At 49.3% G+C, this 24,354-nt stretch overlaps 1 protein-coding gene across 1 annotated transcript in view; it reads left to right on the forward strand.

Annotated features, from left to right (window-relative positions):
* The window catches only part of SYNM (synemin), a 24,591-nt gene extending 534 nt beyond the window's left edge, over nt 1–24,057 (forward strand). Inside the window, 5 exon segments of the mRNA XM_024732073.1 lie at nt 1–215; nt 8,076–8,200; nt 17,965–18,035; nt 20,004–22,417; nt 23,336–24,057. The exon segment at nt 1–215 is cut by the window's left edge and continues 24 nt beyond it. Coding sequence (XP_024587841.1) covers nt 1–215; nt 8,076–8,200; nt 17,965–18,035; nt 20,004–22,417; nt 23,336–23,674 — 3,164 coding nt within the window. The 3' untranslated portion in view covers nt 23,675–24,057.
* The last annotated feature ends 297 nt before the right edge of the window (nt 24,058–24,354 follow it).

The raw sequence follows: 24,354 nt of genomic DNA on the forward strand, positions 1-24,354 counted from the left end.
TGCAGCTGTACGAGGACGAGGTGAGGGAGCTGGAGGAGGCGCTGCGGCGCGGCCAGGATAGCCGGCGCGAGGCCGAGGAGGAGACGCGGCTGTGCGCGCAGGAGGCGGAGGCGCTGCGGCGTGAGGCGCTCGAGTTGGAGCAGCTGCGGGCGCTGCTGGAGGATGAGCTGCTGCGGGTCCGCGAGGCGTACGAGCTGCAGGCAGAGGAGCGGCAGGTCAGTGCGCTGGGAAGCCCCCAGCCCAGGCCCGCGCGCCCTGCGGGTAGGGGCTGCGGGGGAGCGGTGGGGCTACCCGGACCACGGCTCGTTCGTGCCAGGCGCAACGTCGCCCACGGGCGGGGCCGGCCCAGAGGGTGCCGGTGTGGACCCAGGCACCGAAGGGACCGCCCTGCTCTGCAGTGGGGCCTCAGGGTCCCGGCATCTCGCCACCCCTGGCCCTTCGACTCAGTGGGCGTGTGCCAAGTGGCAGGTCCCGCTGGATAGACCCGTCCCTGCCCTCCTATTTGGTTTTCAATTTCTTTGGCCCTCGGCATGACTGGGTGCATCCTGACAAATGACCCCGTCAAGCTCTAGGTTCTCTTTCAGTTTCCAGTAATTCGAAGACCGAGTTCACTTAACAGTCAACCAAGAAGCCCCAGAAGTGACTTCCAGAGGTGACAGCTCCTTCCTTCTCAGACAAGTCTCAGTGTTGTAAGGTTTCTAGGCAATGGCCAAGTCCTTATCGTGAGCCGTTCAGAATGGCAGCCCCGCTGGCACTAGGGCTCCCCTGGGGAAAACTTAACTTGTTTTACAAATCGGTTTTTATTTTGCCAGGATGATTTCCCAGTTGGAAGCAGCTGGTGGTGGCTTCCTGGGCCACTGCCTCATTTATTCTTAGGAGGGACAGTAATCTTAATGCAGAAAAGAGCATTAAGATCAGAGATGTTTTTCTCACAGTACAAGCTGATGTCTGATCTCTGGGTTGTGTAAAAGCTGTGGTAACGCAGGTCCCTATGGCAGGATGTTATTACAAGTACAGGTAATATAAACAGTTCCTATTTCAGAGAAGCAGAGCTCAGACTTCTGACACTGACACGGTGACACCTGTGGCTGGATTTATTGTCTGTACACCTAGCCCAGTCCCAGGGTTAGCCCTGGTCCTGCCCAGTCTGGGCCAGAATTGGAAGTATTCCCAAATCCTTAAACTGTCATCTTAGGATGACAGTTTAAGACAACATCCACACAAATTCAGAAATATTTTAAAGGGAACAGTTTGTAGCTTCAAGTTTAAAATTTGTGTTGGAGTGATGATTTTGTGCCTTTTTAAAAAATTAGAAGTAAAGGAAATATGGCAGTCGTGGCATAGAGGCTTGTGACCTCACAGGCATCCACAAATAATCAGCAGTTATTTGTTGACTACCCCTGGTCCTTAGCACTGTACTGGGGCTTCACTCTTCAAAGAACTAGAGTCTGGATGGGAAATCATATAAAGCAATACAGTACAAAGTTGTTTGGAATTTAATCTTTTGGATCTTAGGTTTTGTTTGGTCTCTGCCTCATAATTTTCAAAAACCTTCTGCTGGGGTTGTAGGTGGGACAAGGGCAGGGGCCGGTGAAGTATGTGCTGATTTCCGGAGCTTACTCTAGACTCCAGAGCGCTTCCCTTTGCAACGATGGTGGCCAGGGATGCCAGTTCCATGGGCCCCCATGCTCTGTGTTGAGTGAAAGTTAAAAAGTGTCTTTAATGTAAGCTTTCACAGAGCTTTTAACCAAAGAGAAGCGCCTGCCAAACTCACTGCCCACTGAACCCCTTTGTAGGGAACCCCTGCTACCACCTCAAGGGTCCCTGCTGTGCAAGCAGGTTTGGAAAAGGCTTCTTTGAGGCGTGTTTTGTGGGCTAAATCCCCACCATTCGTTTGCAGTCATAGCTCACTTGGCTCATTTTGGACCTGGAAGCTCTGGTTTCAGTGTTCTTTTTTAGCAGCAGAACCCTTTCCCCCCCCAGTTAACTCTTAAGTGCACCGCCAGATATGAAACAGATGAAAGCAGAGTTCCTCTGATTCCAGGACAGGTGGGGACCTGAAGTGCCATTCAAAATCACCTTATTTGACACAGAGACTCCAGGGCCCTTCCCTGGGGTCACACCTGCCCCAGAACTAGGATCCCACCCTCCTGTCCAGTGATATCTCTCCTATTGGAATTTGCTTCTTTCCCCTAAAAGTAAAGAGTACGGAAAATGTCTATAAGGACTTGGATATTTCTCAGTTCCAATTTGTGGCTGTTTCATTGTACTGAATGTTTCCTTATCCATAGCCTGAATCTTTCACCAGTTACCTTAAAGCAACCATATTTTAAGTTGCATTCCAAAAGACTCACTACCAAGCGTTAGTATTTTTTTTTAAGAAGTGTAAAAATGCTAGATATTTTGTTAAAGAATAAATATTGATGATTTAACCCCAAGCCTCTGATGTTTTCAAATTCTATAGAAGCTTAGCCTGGGGAGACTGAAAATATCATAAAACCTGATTTAACTAATTTACTGTAATAAAAGTTTCATTACTAAGAGTTAGCCTTTATCAAGAGCTTTTTGTGTGGCAGGTACCAGAGGTACCGAGCCCATCACATGTGTATTCACTCTTAGTCCTCACATCAGTCTTAGGAGGTGGGTACTCATATTTACCCCATCTTACAGATGATGAAACTGAGGTCCATAGGTCACCTAGTTAGTAAGTAGCTAAGCCTGGGTTTGATTCATGCTGCATTGCCTGAGCAACTAACCACTGGGCAATATTCCCTCTCTTCTACCTGTTCTATTAAAGATGAACTTTAAACCAGTATTCAGTTTGCTTTCATAGAACAATGATCAGTGTTCTTCCTAAGGGAAGACTGTTAATCTACAGTCCTAAAATGCTTTCAGACCCTTCCAGCTGGCTGTTGTCAGAATACTTTTAGTGTTAAGTCTTTCATTTACTATCTTTTTTTTTTTTGCGGTATGCGGGCCTCTCACTGTTGTGGCCTCTCCTGCCGCGGAGCACAGGCTCCGGACACGCAGACTCAGCGGCCACGGCTCACGGGCTCAGCCGCTCCGCGGCATAAGGGATCTTCCCAGACCGGGGCACGAACCCATGTCCCCTGCATTGGCAGGCGGACTCTCAACCACTGCGCCACCAGGGGAGCCCTCATTTACTTTTTAATGTGTGCCATGTGGTTTTAATGGGAACCCCTCTCCCTCATCTGGAGGCAGGAGCACCCACATAGTGCCCAGGCTCTGGGCTGGCACTGCAGCTTGAGGGGGAAAGATGCTCACTGGGACTCTCTTTCTGGGAAAACTGGGCCTTCCCAGATGGCCTACATGCCTTAGACCTCTCTGGGAGGCCCCTCACCTCAGATTTGCCAGAGAAGAGTTTGCTGAACTGACATCCAAGTTCCCAGCATTTTATATGTAGTTCAGATCACTTGAAGCCTAATTAATATACCCTGTCTCCCAGTCTGCAGAAAGGAGCTTCAGACAAAAACTGTAAGATGTTTGTGATTTACACCAGCCTTAGCCCATAAACGTTGAGATTTTGGCTTGTGAAAGTGCACTCTTAGTCTCGAGGCTGCCTGTGGCCAGCTTCCACGCTCCCAAGACATGACTGAATGAGAACTTTCTTTCGATTGGAATGGAGCTGGTTTAGCTGCCCTACCTGGGTCTGAATTGTGGCTCTGCCACTGTTTGTGTCTCCGTTTCCCCACCTGTGAACTAGGGGTAATGAAAATGGCCCACAGGGTGCATCCGCATTCAGTTCATTCATTGAGTACTTGGTGTGCCAAGTTTGCCTCTTAAGTGCTGGGGGTACAGCAGGGAGCATAATGGAAACAAAACAGAGAAAGTCCTTGACTGCACAGGTCTGGAGGTGGAAACAGTTCAGTGTTCAGGGGCGGGTGTGGCTGGGGCGAGGGGGCGAAGGTGGCCTCTACAGGACCTGGGCTTGGGCTCTGCGCAGAAGCGGGTGGTGACCCGAGTCTTCATGGGATCTCCCTGGCTGCTGTGATACACATAGACTGTGTGGGGCACCTGTTGGGAGTAGGGAGACCTCTTTAGGAGACACTTGCCACCGTCAAGGCAGTAGGTGCTGGAGGCTTGGGCCAGGGACAGCAGCGAAGGGCAGAGGCAGGAATCTACCCTGAAGTTGAAGCCCACGGGGTTTGTGGATGGATTGGATGTGGTGGGAGAGAGGGAGAAATCAAGTCTGCTCCAGGGCCTGGGGCCTGAGCAGCTGGAGGAAGGGGTTTGGTGCAGAAAGGCAGGCTTGGGTGGGAGAGCAGATTTCAGTTTGAAATGCCTCTGAGATACCCACCTGGTCTTGTAACATAAAATGATGGGTCTGGAGTTCATGGTGTTGTATGGGCCAGAGCTATAAACACTTAGTTAGCATCCAGTCAATGCTTGTTATTAACACATCTAGTTTTTGCATCTAAATGAGGTTATCACAGAATTTAAATTCCCTCGAGCTCTTAAATGTTCAAGATTCTCAGTGCATGACCGTGACACTTGCAAGCTCTTCCTGTTGTGTCTGGGTGACTTGCTCAGCAACAAGCTGCTCAAGTTTGGTTAAGAGAAAGTGAATTCTTTGGACAGTGAGGGCAGCAGGCTTTCCCTGGTGTAGCCTACATTTCATCATCAGTTGTGATGCTGCCCAAATGTTCTCTAAATAGCAACTAGAAAGGTGACCTTTCTCCCCAGCTCTAACGTTTGGCAAAACTGCTCCTGCTTGGGTTAGAATTAGCTGCTGTGTCTCAGGCTCCAGTGCCTTGGCTTGGCCCACGGTTTGAAAACTTCTGGAGAAGTGGAGGCCAAGTCTGAAGCTTTATTCAACCAGCAGGATCGGTTACAATTTCTGTGAAGACTGTTGGGAGCCAGTAATTCTTACATTCCTGCTTCCAGAAGTCAACGAATTTTCCTTTGACAGTTTAGGAAGAGTTGACTCACATGGGAATGTGGTTGGAACTGCACTTATTTTAACTTAAACAGAGTTTGATTTTCCTCCTCTTATTTTGTGGGGTGCAGAAATGTTCTTCACCCCCAGGAGGGAGAGAATCTTCGTGTTACCTCCTTGGCATAGCTGGGAGATCTTGACCTGCTTAGGAGGCTTGTAGTTAGAGAATTGAATGTGTTTGATTTTTTTTTTCTAAGCATTTTAACAGCAATCAAACTTTTTTGTGAAGAAGGCATTACTACACATTGTCAAATTTTAATATTTAGGTAGAATTTCCTGTAGTAGGAAGGAGTCATATGTTTACAGAACATTTTATACTGTAACCTTGTGCCTGAGTTTATACTCCCTCTAAAATGGGGGAACATAGGCTTTTAACACTGAGACTTAACTATAGAATGTGTGAATGTTGTGACTAAATTCTGGCAACTGTCACTTAAATCAAGACTGGCCAATGGTCTGCTTTGATGAACCTCTTTATCTATTTATAATGCCAGTTTTGGAGGGTGTTTACACTTACCCACCCTGGGATACTAGCTAGCGGTTTTTAAATTTACTCCTTTGCTTTAAAAGCTAAGTGGCTTCAGTTTTTGTTTTTAGCATACTTTATATAGACAAAAATAACCTAACAACAATTATTAGCTTAGATATATAGAACTACTATGAGAAGCAGAATTATTTACATGCTGATCATTCATGCATCTTTTTAGATGGTAAATCCAGTGTGGGATCTTAGTTACAGTCATTCCTTAGTTTCATAAACATTACCTATTTACTTTGGGCCGCCAGCATATTGCCAGGTGCCTTTGGTGGAGGGATTACATGAGAAATGAAAATAGATTCCTTCTCCCGTTGTCTTATAATTTTTAAATTCCACAAAGATGAATGTCTAAAAATGTATCCTGTTAATTGTATTCAGAAATGCTACGTTCCATTGCAAACCAAAAGTTAAAGTATATGGACTTATTCAAAGTTTAAATATTTGTTTAGTTAATTATTCCCCAGCATAACTATAAAATGTTATATAAAACTGTAATGCAGAGTAGGGCAAAACTGTAAAATGGTACAAATGAAACCATTGTGTTTATTAAATATATTGTCGATTGAAAATAGTACATTTTGGGGACTTCCCTGGTGGCGTGGTGGTTAAGAATCCGCCTGCCAATGCAGGGGACATGGGTTCAATCCCTGGTCTGGTAAGATCCCACATTGCCACAGAGCAACTAGGCCTGTGTGCCACAACTACTGAGCCTGTGCTCTAGAGCCTGTGAGCCATAACTGATGAGCCCTTGTGCCACAACTACTAAAGCCTGCATGCCTAGAGCCCGTGTTCTGCAACAAGAGAAGCCAACGCAATGAGAAGCATGCCCACCATGACGAAAGAGTAGTCCCCGCTCACTGCAACTAGAGAAAGCCCGTGTGCAGCAACAAAGACCCAACGCAGTCAAAAATAAATAAATAAATAAAAACATTTATTAAAAAAAAAAGAAAACAGTACATTTTGAGGAGGGTAATATTATATTGATCATTTCATTTTAAATCTAGTTCACTGGTTGCGTGCTGTGTGACTTGCATGTGAAGGGCATTTTTCTACAGGCAGGGGCTGTGGGGATGCATGAGGCAGTGATAGACTGTGCCTTGCAGTGTCTCCCAGCCAGGGCTGGGGACATGGACAGATGCAATTAACCAGGCGGGAGTGGAATTGCTATGGGGGCCATGTGAACACATGCCCAGGGAGCACTTATTAAACTACACGAGAGCAGTCATAAAAGTTTATATCCAGGTCTGGCCTTTGACATTTATGCCCAGAATATATTCTTGTCACATTAACATAACTTTTCTTCCCAGATGATTTTAAAGTGGCTTTTCTAGGTGAAACAAAGAACTCTGTATCATGAGTATGGGGGAAATTCTGTTTCAGATCTGAGTAACTTATGTTTTAAATATAGTAAAACTCCTGCTTTCTAGCCTTATTTTATTTATTTATTTTAAACTTCTCTTTATTTTTTAATTTTAAACAGATTTATTTATTATTTATTTTTAAAATTTATTTTTGGCTGCGTTGGGTCTTAGTTGCGGCATGTGGGATCTTCGTTGAGGCATGCGGGATCTTTCGTTGGGGCATGCGGGCTTATCTCTAGTTGTGGCGTGCGTATTTTCTCTCTGTAGTTGTGGCATGTGGACTCCAGGGCGTGTGGGCTCTGTAGTTGTGGTACGCGGGTTCCAGAGTGTGTGGCCTCTGTGGTTTGTGGCATGAAAGCTCTCTAGTTGAGACTCGCGAGCTCAGTAGTTGTGGTGCATGGGCTTAGTTGCCCCACGGCATGTGGGATCTTAGTTCCCTGACCAGGGATAGAACATGCACCCCCTGCATTGTAAGGTGGATTCTTTACCTCTGGACCACCAGAGAAGTCCCTAGTCTTGGCTTATTTTAAATAGCATCTTACTTCATTAGTGTCATGTATTGACTTCCCTAAGCTGACTGATGTCTGAGCTGTAGAGATGCTTTACAAGCATTCATTATTATTAGGGAGAATGAACAGAGAAGCCTATGTACTAGCCACATCTTCCTTATGCGCTGATTAAAAAAAAAAAAAACCTTCCAGGTGGGAGAAATATAGTATTTAAAAATCATCCTTGGGATGATTAAGTGGTTAAGAATATGCCTGCCAATGCAGGGGACACGGGTTCGAGCCCTGGTCTGGGAAGATCCCACATGCCACGGAGCAACTAGACCCGTGTGCCACAACTACTGAGCCTGAGCTCTAGAGCCCACGAGCCACAACTACTGAGCCCACGTGCCACAACTACTGAACCCCACGCACCGAGAGCCCTTGCTCCGCGACAAGAGAAGCCACCACAATGAGAAGCCCACTCACGGCAATGAAGAGTAGCCCCCGCTCACCGCAACTAGAGAAAGCCTGCGTGCAGCAGCAAAGACCCAACACAGCCAAAAATTTAAAAATTTATTAAAAAAAATAAATAAAAATCATCCTTGCAATGACTGCATTTTTAATAAACTTGGAGGTTTTTCATCTCTTTTTGTGTCCTGAGTTCTTGGTACCTTAAGTTCAACCCAGCAAAGCTCCAGTCCTCTGATCCCAAAACCTTCTGTTCTCCTTAGAGAGAGATCGCCTGCCTGGAGGATGAGAAGGCAGCCCTTACCTTGGCCATGGCTGACCGGCTACGGGACTATCAGGAGCTCGTGCAGGTGAAGACTGGCCTCAGTCTGGAGGTGGCAACCTATAGGTAAGGATGCTGTGCTGAGTCCACCAAGCTGGAGCTGGCAGTGTGAAAGTCCCTGCAGCCTCCATGGAGTGGCTGTGGCTTTGTGTTACTGAGCACTTACTGCCTGCCAGACGCAGTGCTAAGTCCTTCGCAGCTGCTCACTGCCCATAGTCACCCTCTGGTGGTGGACACCACACATCCCTTTTGCAGGTGAGGGAAGGGGCCTGGAAGCAGGGGTCCAGGCTGCTGAGGGCCTGTGCCTTACCCACCCAGCATGGCAGCCCTTGGTGGAGCCCCTGGCTGAATTGAGGGATGGTCCTAGGGCCAAGCTGGTGGGGGCCTTGCTGGGTCCCTGCTCTGGGAGCTATGCAGCCTGAGTCCTGCAGAAGGGATGCTGGTCAGGGCATGGGGGCAGGGGAGAGGAGGCACTTGCCAGCCTGTCTTTCCCAAGGTCCATCTCCACAATCTTCTTGGAAATCTCATTTGGTGAACAATTGCAAAATTAAATTGGTAGGGTATTGCAACAAATGCTGAGTGAGATAAGCTGGGCTTTACTAATAAGGAAAACTTCAAAACAATCGGGCTGTATTTGGGGGAAGGAAGCATTAGAATTTTTTTCACTTGCAAGTGGCAGAAGTCCTTCTCAGACTGGCTCAAGTCAAAAAAGGCATTTATTACTCATATAACTGAAAAAGTCCTTAGTTTTGGGCGTGGTAGTTTCATCCGGTGCCCGGATGGGGTTGTTGGCGGGCTGTCCCTGCCTGCTCTGGCCCCTCCTTCCTTGCTCTGCCCCCACAGTGGCAGGAGGGGCCCCAAGCAGCTCCAGGCTTTTGTCCTTGCAACCCCCAATCCTGTGGTCAGAGGAGGGGGCTCTTTCCCACCATCCTAGTAGGACTCCTGGACCTGCTCTGGCTCTGCTGGGTCATGTGCCCATCCTTGGCTGGGGGAACAAAGTGCTTGAAAGGGGTTAGCTTCCCATGAGTCACATGGACTGAGATTCGGGTGGGAGGTACCCCAAACCAGGCATCGTTCTAGAGTGGATGCTGGGTCAGCCTAGAAAACCCGCATCTGTGCCCCTGTTAGGCGACACCTGGTGTCAGGTGAGGTCTTTTCTCTACAGAGGCAGTTGGATCTTCTGTTTCCTTTTTGTAAAAGTTCTCTGGGTCAGAGTCAGGAGACTTTGATTTTATGCCTCATCTCTCTGGGATTTTGAGCCCTTTCCTTCCTTGCTTTGTCCTGCCCCCCAGTTCTCTGTCATGAAAAGTCAGAGGGCACAGGTGGGCATCTTGCCTGAGAGGCCGGGGCGTTACCTCTCTGGTAGGTGTTCACAACCCTACCAGCTTAGCTTTCCTCAAGGCTTAGCTTCTTCTAGCTTTTCTCTTGGTTGCGAGCCTTTTTCACTCATGTCAGCAGGGACAGAGTTTACTCCTGTCTGTGGCCGGGCATTTCTTTAACCCACTTAGGGATTGACTTGGCCGTCTCCTAGGAGATTAGGAAGCATCAGTCCTTTTTGGGAAGTGAGTGACTGATTTCACTGTGTACCTTCCTGAAGTCCAAGTTTGCGTGGGGAAAATGGGGAGCCCTGCCCAGGGGCCTGCATATGCCCGGTGCTGCCCAGCTCCAGACCCCAACCTCTGTGGTTAGAACTGCTGCTGCCCCCCTGCCCTCCAGTGCTTAGGATTGAGTCTGGGAGATGCCCGCAGGTCTAAAAGACAAAGAGGCGGTAGCATATGACCTGTTTCTTTGTATCAGCCAAAAGCCTAGCATTTTTTATCACTGATAAGTGTCCTGAAGGTAAACCCTTGTCATGTTTTACGTGATTCTTTCAGTATTTTGTGCTGCTGCCCAAATTCTGAGGCCAGGTATGAAAATTCCTCTTCACAAGTGCCCATTTGATATTTACAGACCTCGACCTTCCATCTCCGGGAAGTTGACCTTCTTCCCACACCCTGCCTCTCTGAGGGCGGCAGGGGCAGTCAGCTCCGTGGGGACCACGTTCCAGGGTCCTGTGCAGTGTGACTGCTCACCAGCCCTGTCCAGAGGGGCTGAGGTGGCCAGTGCTATGGCAGGCATTGCTTCACCCGCCATGGCTGAGGTTGTGTTTCCCCGAAGTTTCGGGCCACTCCTCTAGCACTGCTCAGACAGACATGTGAGATGTGTGAGCCACTGCTCACACAGCGCACATGGAAGAGAAGGGCTGTGGCTCTGGAAAGCTGAAAGCACTTGGCAGCACGGCTGGACTCTGTGGGCTATGCTGAGGCCAGGTCTCAAGTATCATGAACCCTTCCAAACCCAGATATTTAGCCCTTTCCGGTAACCTTAAAGAAGAAACGTTAAGGTAATAACAAAATGGTGCAACTCATAGTTTATAGGGATAGACTTACAGTTTATACGTAAATATATAATTTAACAAAATAATAAAATTAAAACAAAGCAAACCTCAGAGTCTAGGACTGGTGGATTTCACCAAACCTAAGTTGGCCAGTTGGTGGCCAGGGAGACCGTGGCGCCTGGCCTGGCAGGTGAATGTGAGAATGAGCCCTTTGCTCCCACATTGCAGGTGGTGATGGGCAGAAGCTGTGGGGCTGGACTGGGGCTGAGGATGCTGAGAGAAGGGGGAAGTGTGGGAGAAGACAGGCTGGCACAGTTGTGCTCGCTCTTGTCTGCCTGTCTCCAGTGGTGTCATGTGGGGCTGGAGATGCTTATCCGCCTGATATGTCATCTCGAGGTTTTTCCTGATGTGTGAGTGCTTGTTATACGAGGGGCTGAGTGATGAAAGGGGAGGTTCTCGGAAACAGGACAGGGCGTGGTTCTCAGCGGCATCTGCACGTGGGCATCACCGGGTGAAGCTGATGAAGCATCGGCTCCTGGACCCGGTTTAGATATTCCCACTAGATTGGCACAGGGTGGGCCCAGGCATGGTAGTGCTAAAGCTCCGACGATGATTGTCAGATGCGTCCAGGGAAGAGAAACACTGCAAGGTCCAGGGCCTTGCTCACAGGGGCCTGCAGACCCATAGTGTCGGCATCACCAGGCATCTCAAACTTGTGGGAAACCTTGGGCCCACCCCAGACCTGCTGATCAAAGTTGCCTTGTCACAAGATCCCAGGTGATTTGTGTGCACGCCACTGTTTGCAGAGCAGCCCACGGGCATCCAGAAAGCTCTAAGCCTGTCTCACAGCACCTGGAGGACAAGACAAAGGATAGGCAGGCTGAGTGTGGGGCTGGTGCTGTGGGGGGCTGATGGAGTGTGCAGAGCAGGCTTCCTGGAAGAGGCAGTGCCAAGTCTTGCAGGAAGGGCAGCCAGGAAGAGACCGTGTGGGAAGGGCTTTCCAGGCAGAGGGGGCAGCCCGAGTGAGGATCTGGGGACTGACCTAGCGTGGCCTCTGTGGCAATGCCGAGTATTCGGGCGTCCCTGGGTAGCTTGGTTTTGGGGGCTGTCATTGAGGGCCATGTATGTTGGGTGGCTGAGAGCCACACCCGTGAAGCCATGTTTTGTGAGCTGGGTGGGGTCTGTGCTCCCAGGCTGCTCTGGAGATGCTCGGCATGCAGGGTGTGATGCCTGCTCAGAGGGGCTCAGAAGCGTGCAGCCGGGTGCTGAGGATCGTGTGCTGTGGATAAGGCTGCGCGGACCGAGGCAGCCTCCTACACCATAGGAGGCAAGACTTGTCCCCCAAGACACACAAGTGCAAGTTTTCTGGAATCAGAAGGGAGTTGTGAGAATCAGAGAAGTTTTCTAGAGGGAGATGAGATTGATCTGGGTCTTGAAGGATGGCAGAGATTTGAACAGACATAGAAGAGGGGGGAGGTGGGAAGTAGGGGGTGGCATGGGAGGAGGGAGGGAGAAGTATGGTTAGGTGAAAAGTCAAACAAGATGTTAAAATAACAGTATGCGTGTTCCAAGAAAATACTGTACATGGCTTACTGCCAATGAACAGAGTTTGATAAAGATGGTTAGAAGAAGGAATGGAGAGCTTCAGGCCGAGGTAATTAAGAGAGATTTTCAAGGGATGTGGGATTTGAGTTGGGCCTTGAAGGGGCAGGGAAAGTGGGGAATAGGAGTTGGACTAGCAGAAAGGTGTCAGAAAGGAGCTCCAGGTGCACAAGTCAGGATAAGAAAATAAGTGGAGGAAGGAGAATGCAAGATGAATCAGCAGAGGCCTGGAAGGAGGCAGATTGCAGGGGCCTCCATTGCCAGGCCACTGAGATGGGGCGGTCCCAGGGCCAAAGCTGAGGAGAGGGGAGCCAGCTGCTGGCAGGTGGAGTGCAGGAGGGTCTGGGCAGATTGCAGGGGCCTCCATTGCCAGGCCACTGAGATGGGGCGGTCCCAGGGCCAAAGCTGAGGAGAGGGGAGCCAGCTGCTGGCAGGTGGAGTGCAGGAGGGTCTGGGCCTGGGGTGGAATGGGTATGTGTGTCTGTGGGTGGGGGCGGAGGCCTCGGGAGGTGCATGTGGTGGTCGGAGATTCGGGGCCTGACATAGGTAGGTACCCGAGGGAGCCTCTGCTCAGAGCTGGTCGGGGCAGTGATGGAGGGGCCGGGAGCAGGAGGTTTCTGGGTAGGAACGTGGGCAGATGTGCTGCTGGGCACACACTCTTGTAAACTAGATCACCCTACACTGAGCCCCTTCCACAAAGCAGGTGGAGAGGGCTCAGTGGGCTTATTCAGACTTAGTGTATAATCTGAAGATGGTGAAACTGACAGTATTCAGAACCCACCATGTCCCAAACCCCTCCACTGCTGACATAAAGATCAGGCCCAAAAGCTATCGATTGAGAACTTGCAGAAACACAGTTAAAAAGTAAATAGAGCACTCCCGCCCCCATCCCCCCCCAAAAAAAAGAGAACAGAACACAATCATCAGGAGTAAGCTGTTAGAAAATATACTGGAAAAAAAAAGATAGTCAAAATTGAAATAAAAAAATGCAAAAATAACCCAGGAATAAACTGAGTCCAGAAACCACAAAACTGAGGGTAAGAAGGGGCCCATCCTGGATTTCTTATCTGGGGGACAGATGATGAAATCTCCATCAAAATTTAAAAAGAGACTTTTTTATGTTTTGGGGGTGGAGAATATAACAATTCTGATTTTCACCTGGAAAAATGGAAAGCAGGGCCAAAGAATTTCTCAGACAGAAAACACTAAAGGAAGTCTTGCCTGGCCAGATATGAAAATGTAGTGCAAAGGTTTCCTGCCTGGGGACTTTATGGCAAAGGCCTTTTAAAAGGTTAGTTTCTTTCTATGTCTGTGCTGGGGGAGGACGTGCAGAGCCCCCCTTTCCTCTTTCTGATGGCAGTGGGCAATGGTGGCGGGTTTTAACTGAGAATATTCAGTCTCTAGGTTTAGACTGCTAATGAAGCAGTATAGATAACGCTTAACATTGCTAATATCATCATTTTAATGATGTTTCTGGTTGCTCCATTGTTTTTAAGATCACCTGTACCTTTTTATGTGTCTGTTCAAAGGAGAGCATTTCTTGGGAAGTTCTCAAGTTCTTGGAGAAATACATTTTTTAAAAATTAATTAATTAATTTTTGGCTGCATTGGGTCTTTGTTTCTGCGCGTAGGCTTCTCTAGTTGCGGCAAGCGGGGGCTACTCTTCGTTGCAGTGCGCGGGCTTCTCGTTGCAGTGGCTTCTCTTGTTTTGAAGCGTGGGCTCTAGGCGTGTGGGCTTCAGTAGTTGTGGCACGCAGGCTCAGTAGTTGTGGCTCGCAGGCTGTAGAGCGCAGGCTCAGTAGTTGTGGCGCACGGGCTTAGTTGCTCCGCGGCATGTGGGATCTTCCCGGACCAGGGCTGGAACCCGTGTCCCCTGCATTGGCAGGTGGATTCTTAACCACTGCACCACCAGGGAAGTCCCCATTTTGTTTTTTTAAAGTTGAATCCTATTTTTGGGAAAACCTATAAAAATATGTTAACACTGAGACTTACCTGGTTATTAGGTGAAAAATTTGAAGCTAATAAAATCTTGTAGTTTTAAGGATAGAAAATTAGGATCAATGGATACATTTGGTTGTTAGCCTTACCCACATCATTGCGTAAATGAATTAGCCCTCAGTTAACCATGACTTTAGGTAATCCAGAATCTCTTCCCTTCTTGAACTACTTTGGTTAATGGAAAATCACCTTTCTTCTGAGGTCAATAGATGATGATGTAGGTGATGATGACGATGGCTGATATTTATCGAGCGCATATTCTGTAGCAGCCATTGTTGCAAGAACTTTCCAATCACTTTATTAATTACCACCGGAAACCTGTGAGTGCTCCCTGTTTCAGAAATGGGGAAACTGAGCCACAGAGGGTTTGAGCGGCTTGCCCAAGGTCATAGGACTAGGAAGTGGCAGGATTTGAATCCAGGTAACCCGATTCTGGAGGTTTCTCTGTTAACCACTCCCTGTGCTTCCTCTTTCTGCTTTATTAGTAATCTTATTCTTTATGTCAGTCTTTTTTTTCTGTCTCTGGAATTGACAAATGGGCTTTCCTTATGTGATTTCATCCCGAGCACAGAGGGAATGACCAGAGGCTGCCTGGCACCACTGCCTCCTTGTTGTCTTTCATATGCCTGTGCTTAGGACAGACCCTTTCCAAACCAGATGGTGATGCTGGTCCTGTGGATGGACTTCTGCCCCTCTCTCCTCCCTTCCCACTCCAGTCCCCAGTCTAGAGTGACAGGCGGTCGGTCCCCTGTCCTCTCTGGAGCTGGGGCCCAGAGAAGCTCCTTCTCCCAGCCCCTCCCCCTTTTCCACCTAGAGCCTGCGTTTTGCCAGGAAGCACCACGTGAAACATCTCTCCACCCAGGACCAGGCAGGCTCCCCCACTGGCGTTGCTTCTGGAAACATCCTCCGACTCTGCCTCCTCCCTGACGCTTGTCCCTGTTTCTGGTGGGCGCGCAGGGTGGCCGCCTTGTGCCCACTGCGTGGAGCAGCAGCAGATGTGCCCTGAGCTGCCGTCAGGATGATCTATCCCAGACGGGAGCCCCGCTGCTGGCTGGCCCATGGGTGGTCTGTTAGGGCCTGGCACCCAGCCAGGGGCCGCATTAGAGCTCCCTTCCAACCTGTGGGCTTGCCTCGGCGGCCTTAATGAGGCCAGGGACCTGGTTTTCCAGCACATGTCTGCTTGTTTTCCTGCTTTTCGAGAGGCTGCCAACCCGTGGGCCTGTGTGAGATGTTCACTTATAGTCCGTGATTCAGGCGGTTGGCATTTCTCACTGGCACGGTGGGTCCCAGGCAGTTCTCTTCCACCGCTCCCCAAATCCCCAGAGACTGCTTGACCTGCTCCTTCCTTAAAAACCTTCCTTTGAGAGCTTTTGAGGGAATTAACCCTTTTTGGCCTTGCCCCAGGCGCTTTGTTTATGCCTCTGCCGCCTAGTCTTGTGAGCTGTGCTGGTGGAGACGGGTTGTCATGTGTCATTGCGGGGGTGGGGGTGGAGGGTTCGTAAAGGCATGGATTCAGGGACCAGTGTCCCAGCATGCCTGTGAGGCCCTTGGCTGGGCGCCCAGGTCGAGAAGGTGGCTCCTGCCTATTGGATCAGCCGCTGGGAGGAGGAGTCGCTGTGGACCTGAGTGCTTCCCTAGTGGGAGCTGCTGCTCTTCCCTGTAGGGACATTTTGATTGAAATCAAGAGATGTTGGATCTGCTTTCATTAATATGGTCTGGAGGGTCTGTCTGCAGGATCTGTTCTAAAATGTATGTGAAATGGCACCATCTCTGGCCCCGCAGGGAGGCCCAGGCAGCTTGCAGGGCGGCTGAGTGCCCAGGCCTGGGCTCCCTTTCTCTCGCTGAGGAGTGCAGGCCTGCACTCCAGTCTGCTCACCTGTAGGGCCAGGATGCCCATCGTCGGCCCAGTGTGGGGTTGCCAGGAGGACTTGGTGAGATAGAGGGGAGGGTTAGAGCCTGCTTGGTGCTCAGTCTTAGGGTTGCTGAAGGCCTTGGGCACAGGAGCATTAGTGCTGTGTCACCCCTCGGGGTCTGGTGCCCCCTCCTGACTCAGGGTCCTGAACTCAGTAAAAGTTTGGTGGTGGTTTGGATTTTCCCTGAAAGAGAAGCAAAACCATTCCCCTTTGAGGGGAGAGGGAAGAAATTTTTCCCCCAAAGGGATCTTCTTTATCCTGACCGCCCCCCCACCCCACCTCCCCAGTCATCAGTTCTCTGCTGACCTGGATGCCCTGCAAGCACTTTCTGTCCTGCCTTGGGCAGCTAGCGTGGGAGCCCTGTGGTACCTGAGCCTTCCTCCCAAGCAGGCAGAGAGAAGATCTGAAATAGGACTTGGCTTCTCAGTAGCCCGCCGTGGACCCTTAGCTGTAGGATGCTACCTTTCCTGCTGCTGTCATCCTGGGGCACAGACCCTCACAGGCTGACTTTTACCTTGAACGTGTTCCTTTTATTCTATACAGACCTCGGGATTTTCTCGGCAGTGGATGCTATTTGTGTTCCTGGAACCGAACATGCTTGGTCATGAGGGTGTGGGATTAATGGGCTGGTGTCCTGTTTCCTGGCTCTTGCCTGGCGTGGAGGGCAGGGCTCTGGACGCGGCCCCTCGGCTTCCTGCGTCCACACATGCGCACTGCAGTCGCAGCTTCCAGGAGAACCCTCCTGTGCACACCTGGACTGGAATCCCTCTCATCCTTGTCTTTGCTTTTTCCTCAGGGGGGCCTCCTTGCTCTGTTCCATCTGTGCACAGGGTTCTCGCATTTGTGGGAATCACTGCATTTGAATCAGTGGAAATAGAACTTGGCCCTGGTCTGCCTGATCCGAGAGTCCCCACCCGGCTCCGGCGTCCCTTCCCTCTTTGGCTGCCTGGCTCTCAGTGGTCAGATCAGCATTTCCAAGTGGACCCCACTTCTGCTTGCCCTTTGCCATATGCAGTATATTTCTTGGAACTGACGTTAGTGACCTCACACATTGCCCTAGCAACTGGACAACTGGTGTGCCCGCAGCAGCCCATGTCCTAGGGTCTCCAAGCGATGGATATCCCGCACTGACCCACTGTGGTGTGCTGGGGCTATGGGGCCTGACCTCTGCTCTCTCCTCAGGGCTCTGAGTCATAGACGTGAATAACAACTTAATGAAGACTCTAGAGTTTTACACTTTGGGAGCTAGACATGGCCAAAGAAACCACCTAGTCCAGTGCATTTTGCCATTTTATCAGAGGAGATACCTAGATGCCGCCTGGAATGAGACCCCTGGGGGCCATGGTGGTGGAGGGGGGTGGTCTGCAGCTCTTCCTTCTCCTCTTACGCCTGCCCTTTCCATCTCTTCTCTTTTTTCATCTCTGAGATGTCCCCATGGAACCCAGTATGAAAACTGCAGATGCAGTCTGGCTGCCTTATTTACAAACAAATGTCAGTCCTTATTCTGCCCTTAGTCAGCCCCTGACCTGTGACTCCAGAGAGACCCCAGTGGGGTAGTAGTAATTGTTTTGGGTCCCTGTAGCCCAGGGTGACCTGCCAGGCATGGGCCCTTCCTTGCTTCCCAGGGAAGCCAGACCCCCGACCTCCCTTCCTGGGCCCACATCCCTCTGTCTCTTCCTCCTCCATGCCCTGGGTTTGGAAGGGTTTTCTAGAAGGCCTTGGCTCTCCAGTCCTTCTGAAGCCCTGGCCCCCTCATTTTGTTCACTTAGCTGAGAGACGCTCTCTCCAGCCAGGTCTGCTGGGGTGGGCTTGCATCGCAGTAGTGCAGCATCTGTAGACACATGACACTGGGACAGTGTATCATTGACCAGATCGACAGCTAACAGAGGCACTTCTTGTCTTTTATTTCCTAATGAGTTTTTTAAAAATAATTTTTACAGAGCCTTACTGGAAGGAGAAAGTAATCCGGAGATACAGATCTTGACTGAGCGCATTGAAAATGTACCACAAGGTAAATATAAGGAAAGCTTATCATTTAACGTTAAGATGCTGTCTATCTGAGCAGGTTCATTCCATGGATAAAGAGTAAAGCATCATTTATCTGGAAGAGTTGGGGTTAGATAAGAGTTTTCAGATACCTGTCATTTGTCCCTCTCAAGTATCAAATAGATTTTATTTAATGGGCCATAGTTTCAATAATAATGCCAATGAAATTGTGTGGGAAAGGGCTTCATTAACTCATTTGTTCATCTAGCCAGTGTTTGAGGGTGCTTCCTACCCAGCGTGGTGAGGGAGGAGAGGTCTGATGGAAAGCTGGGAAGTGTGAAGGGTGAGAGGTGGACATGGATTTATTCATCACACCCTGTGGAGGGAACACCCTTTACAGACCAAAGACTTACAGCCTTAACCCAAACCTAGGGAGGTATTACTTTGTACAGCAGGCAATCAACACTGGAACTCGTGACCCCACCGGCGGGAGAGGTGGGAAGGATGACACTGTTTCCACCAGCCTATGTTTGCGTGGGCAGCTCAGGGTGGTGTGAGCGGCAGTGTCACCTAGTGCCCTGAAGTCAGCCTCTGTTCGGGCCTAAAGCTGCAGCACAAAGCCTGTATTTCCTGTAGCTGAACTGACATTAGAGAGTTAATGTTCGTCAGAAAGACCCGGAGAACCTATAGGATAACTCTTTTTTTTTTTAAAGCTTTCTCTCAGTCCTGTAAAACCTTAAAAAGCTTTCTGGCTAAGCAAGGGCAGATTACATTACGTGCAGTATGTTCTGTATACACCTTACTCTGTGTAGTTTCAGGCTCCGTGAGTGTTGCCATGTTCAGAATCATGGTACATTGGGATTACATGTATGTACTGGTTACTGCTGTCAGGAGAATGTGATTATAACAGTCAATCTGGATAGGTGGTAGTTTAAAAAAAAATAACACTCCCCATCTTTATTTTCAAAAACAACATTCCTATTAGACACTTCACAGATTGACAGGTTACTGCGTTCAGAATAATTTTGGTTCCAGTCATCTGTGACTGGAAGGGATTTGGTCTCAGTGTCCTGCCAAGTTTGCTTTTGAATTTGAGAGTAAGGTTGGTTGGCTGCCATGGGGGGAGACCCAGGGGGCGAGAAGCCTCTGCCCAGCTCAGCAGATGGGTGTGGGTGGGCACAAAGGGGTGCCCGCAGGGTGGATGATGCTCCTGGCTCGGCCACATTCCTGCCACCAGCTGCCACCCCTAAGAGCAGGTACCCAGGGTGGCATGTCTGCGGATGGTCCAGAGCAAAGCAGGAAGCCCCATGGACCGCCTCCCAACCCCAGGACCATGACATTAAGACAGATTGTAGTATTGGTGGTTGGTTGGCTTCCTGCTTTGGCACCTTTTCAAATGAGATGTTTGTATTAAAAAAAAAAAAAGTATAAAAATAGAAGAAATCAGGAATTAAAAAAAAAAAAGTCAAATTCTTCAATATTTGTTGGCCCAACATGGAAATCAGTGAAAAATAAGAGCATAGTAAAAGGTGGAGGGGTTATGCCATTCGGTGTTTAGTATTTATGTACTCTGTAGTAATTATGAAGCTCTTCTCTGCTAATCAGTAAAATAAAGTTATCTCAACAAAGTGGAAATGAAGGATTCCAAATTGTGAAATTTCTGCCACATAAATAGCGCCCCTAACGTCTCTGGCACATGTGCCATGCTTTACGATCACACGTTTGATATATTTAAGATGCATGAATATTTTAAGATCAGTAATTGGAGAAAAGTGTTGTGTGGAAGCATTCGTAGGGCTATATTTTATTGTCATAGGTTTCTTTAAACTACCAGAAAAAAATAATTTGGGGGTTGAAAATATCTCATTTATAATGACCCTCCTGTGGTAATAGTGTATATTATGATGGGATGGGATTTGATCTGTGGTGATGCTTTTCAGATGAAAAAAGGTAATGATGACTGTCATTTTAATGCACTGTTCAATTTCTACAGAATTCAGAAACAAGCCCTATCAATATACCACCTCAGTATTACAGAGGGAAAACGAAAGAAATCTGTTTCCAAGGCAGAAAGCACATTCGGCGAGCTTCAGTCACAGCCCGGTGCCCCGTTCTCAGACGGCTGTTAGAAGCGCTGCCAGAAGAGACTTGCTGGGCTCCAGATACTCTTCCTTTATCACTGCCCGGCAGGAAAGCTCTTATGAAAAAACTGCCAGCAGTCAAACCAACTTCAGACATTTCTCTCCAGCCCCTGGTCTTTTAAGAAATACTGAAGCTCAAGTCAAAACATTCCCTGATAGACCAAGAACCGAAGGTATAAAGGGCCCCCCCACTAGTTTAGCCAAAGAGTCCGCCGTTGCCCAAGAGTCCTACCAAGAACGCCGGGACAATGTGGTGGCAGGTGCTCCCGAGAGCACTTGGTCGAATGAGAGGACCGTCATTTTGGGAAAGAAAATGGAAGCTAAAGCCACAAGGGAGCAGGAGAGAAACAGACCGGGAACCATCCAAACAAAGCGAGAAGAGAAAATTTTTGATTCTAAAGAGAAGGCTTCAGAGGAGAGAAACTTAAGGTGGGAAGAACTTACAAAGTTAGATAAAGAAGCAAGACAGAGAGAAAGCCAGCAAATGAAGGAAAAGGCAAAAGAGGGGTCACTGAAGGAGAAAAGTGTGAGGGAGAGAGAGATACCGATCAGTCTAGAAGTATCCCAGGACAGCACAGCAGAGGTGGCCCCCCAGGGTCTCCAGACACCCCTAAAGAAGGATGCTGGTGATGGAACACGTAGAAGGGTGGAAACGAGAGAGGCGGGGCTCGGGCTGGGCACCAGCGACACTGCAGGCTCTCTGAAAGGTAATACCACGACCGAAACCATAGCTGAGAACATCGTTTCCAGTATCCTGAAGCAGTTTGCCCACTCTCCCGAGACAGAAGCATCTGCTGATTCTTTTCCAGACACAAAAGTCACTTACGTGGACAGGAAAGAGCTTCCCGGTGACAGGAAAACAAAGACTGAGATAGTCGTGGAGTCAAAACTGACTGAAGAGGTCGACATTTCAGATGAAGCTGGCCTGGCCTACCTGTTAAGCAAGGATGCTAAGGAGGTGAAGCTGAAAGGAAAATCAGCTGAGCATTTGATCGGAGATATAATCAGTCTTGGTCTGAAGGGGAGAGAGGGGAGAGCAAAGGTCGTCAACGTGGAGATCATTGAAGAGCCCGTGAGATATGTCAGTGGTGAGAAGGCGGATGAGTTTTCTACACCATTCGAAGTGGAGGAGGTCGATGACGTGTGTTCGGGCTCCAAGGGGCTTGTTGTTCAGGAGGAAGTTTATGGAGAAACAGATATCACGTGCTCAGGGAATGAAGGTCAAAAGACCAGGCAGCCCCAAGAGAACATAACTCACTTTGAAGAAGTGACGGAGGCAGGTGACTTGGAGGGAGAGCAGAGTTATTTGGTGTCGACTCCAGACGAATACCCTGGTGGCCATGAGAGAGATGAAGGCCCTGTGTACGGGCAGATCCACATCGAAGAGGAATCCACCATCAGGTACTCCTGGCAAGATGAAATTGTGCCAGGGTCTCGGAGAAGAATGGAGAGGGACGATGCATTGGGAGAGAAGGTTGTGAAGCCACTGGATGTTCCAGAAGCATCTCTGGAGGGGGACATGGGTTCTACTCACTGGAAAGGACAAGCGAGAAGTGGTGAATTTCATGCTGAACCCATAGTCATTGAAAAGGAAATTAAAATACCGCATGAATTCCACACATCCATTAAGGGAGGCTTCAAGGAGCCCAGGCATCAGCTGGTGGAAGTGATTGAGCAACTGGAGGAGAGCCTTCCGGAGCGCATGAAGGAAGAGCTGTCCACCTTCACCAGAGAGGGTCAGGGCGGGCCCAGGGGCGGTTCCGTTGATGTAAAGAAAGTCCAGACCGCGGGTGGCGGGGCTGTGACCTTAGTGGCCGAAGTCAACCTCTCGCAGACGGTGGATGCCGATCAGTTAGACCTGGAGGAGCTGAGCAGGGATGAAGCGGGTGAGATCGAGAAGGCCGTGGAGTCAGTGGTACGAGACGGCCTGGCTAGGCAGCACAGCCTGGCCCCTGGCAGCCCAGATGGGGAGGCCAGAATGGAGGCCCCGGCTGCTAGCCGCGGCTTCAAGCGCTGGGCCACCCAGGAGCTGTACAGCCCCTCTGGTGAGGAGGCCGACGCCGGCCGGGCCTCTCCCCGCACGGAGCTGGTCACTTCCCAGGGCCCCGTGTTGGCCACCGTGGAAGTCACCAGCCCAAGGGGCTTTGCCCAGTCACACGTGCTGGAGGACGTCAGTCAGTCTGTGAGGCACGTTCAAATAGAGCCCCCTGGAACTTGGAGGGCTGAGCAAGTCTCACCTGAAGGATCCGCCGCCCAGGTGGTGGAGGTAAGTGGGGAAGGTGACCTGAGTTGGGCGGCAAGCTCCGCAGAAGCCAGCTTGTCTGCAAGGCATCTTACGTTGGGTCCCAATCAAAGTCAATTGTCCAAAGAAGTCTTCTTCCCAGGGCCTGACTCTCCCTGTCCGGGGGCAGGGGACTCAGAAGAGCCTGGCCTGGCAGAGGTTTCCACAGATCCTGACAGATTGGGGAGGCACAGCCCCTTTGGCTCCCAACAATTTCATTCTAAGAGGGAAGTTATTTTTCAGGCTCCCGCTTCTGAGGCAGGGAAGGTTGGTGATTATTTTTCAGAAGAGTCAGTGGGTACCCAGACTTCTGTGAAGCACCTTCAGTTAGGCCTCAGGGAGGGGTTCAGTGAGCTGATCCAGCTCACAGCCCCCCTTTCAGACAGAATGGAGTTGGGTGTCAGAGAAGCTTCTGTGCACACGGAAGTGTGGTCAGGGAATGGCACATCCATCAGGCACATCAAGACCGTTCCTCAGAGGCATCAAGGCACCGAGCAGATAGTTCCCCCACCCTCGAAATTTAGTGACTCAGAAAGCAAAGCCCACAGAGAGGACTCGGTAGATGTGACCCAGGCCACCCATAGTTACGCTGTGGGTAGGAAAATCCTGATGACTGAAAAGAGCACCTTCCAAAGGGCCGTTTCTGAATCGCCTCGGGAGGCTAGTTCAGGAGACACCTTAGGGGCAGAAGCGACATCAGGTGTGAGCAGATCCTTTAGGCATATCCAGCTGGGTCCTGCAGAAACCAACACCTCTGCACACGTTGTCTTCCACGGACCCATTTCCAAAACGTTTGCACTTGCTGGTTCGGTGGACTCCCCTGAGGTAGGCGAGGTCGCAGACAGTGGCAGAACACTAAGGCACGTTGCCCTGGGGCCCAAAGAAACTTCGTTTACCTTTCAGATGGACGTGAGTAACGTAGAGACGACCCCCCGCTGGACCCGAGAGGCCACAGTCCTCTTCCCCGCAGGGACAGAAGCAGAAGCTCATAGTGTGTCTGACCGTGATGCTTGGAGAGATGCCAGCAGTAGGAATGACCTGGCAGCTGGCGTGAGCTTTCAGGGCTGTGCTGGGGACAAACACCAGGCCCCCGGGGAAAAGGGCAAGGAGCAGGCCGAGTTTCATAAGATGGTGCAGCTGCAGAGGATGGTAGACCAAAGGTCGGTGATTTCGGATGAAAAGAAGGTTGCCCTCCTCTATCTAGACAATCAGGAGGAGGAGAATGAGGGACACTGGTTTTGATAAACATATTTTGTTTTAAATGCCATCTTATTGGGTAACATACCGACACACAAAGGCCTTTACTTCCTTTAGGGGAGGGAGGCGCACTCTTTATTAAAACCTCCCCCCTTTTTTACTTTCTTTAAAGAGTGCTCCAGGCAATGTCAATTTACTTGATAATCTGTAAAGATTTCAAACTAATTCATGCCTTAAAAGGCTTTGGAATTTTATTAAGTTGGAACTTTGACAAAAATATCTTTTATCTTTTTAGTCTTAAAAGTTCCTTGTTCTGGAGTTTTCTTTCTACTCTACCGTTCTTGCACCAGGTCACAGAAATGCCTCACATCTGTTTGAAACTATATCTAGGTAAGATGCCTAAATGGTAATGAGATTAAAGTAATATATTTAAGAGTAAATCTTATTTGCATGTGCTAACATTAAATAGTAAACTAACATTTTAAGGGAAAAATGAATACGTTTTTCTCTTTCCAAAGTCTTTTCAAAAAGAAATCATAGGAAATAAGCAGATTTTTAAAAAAGCTAAATGATTTCATCTTAGGAAAAAGTTATTTGTCGTAGAGTTAAATTCATTTAAAGACTTGAATGAATTGCTTTCTATGTGCAGAAATTTAAATAATATAGTATTTTATTTATGGAGAGGACAGCTCCAGCCTCCTGCAGTATATCAGGTCAGCACACTA

The sequence above is a fragment of the Neophocaena asiaeorientalis genome, unplaced genomic scaffold (assembly GCF_003031525.2).
Source record: "Neophocaena asiaeorientalis asiaeorientalis breed wild unplaced genomic scaffold, Neophocaena_asiaeorientalis_V1.1 scaffold362, whole genome shotgun sequence".
NCBI lineage: Eukaryota > Metazoa > Chordata > Mammalia > Artiodactyla > Phocoenidae > Neophocaena > Neophocaena asiaeorientalis.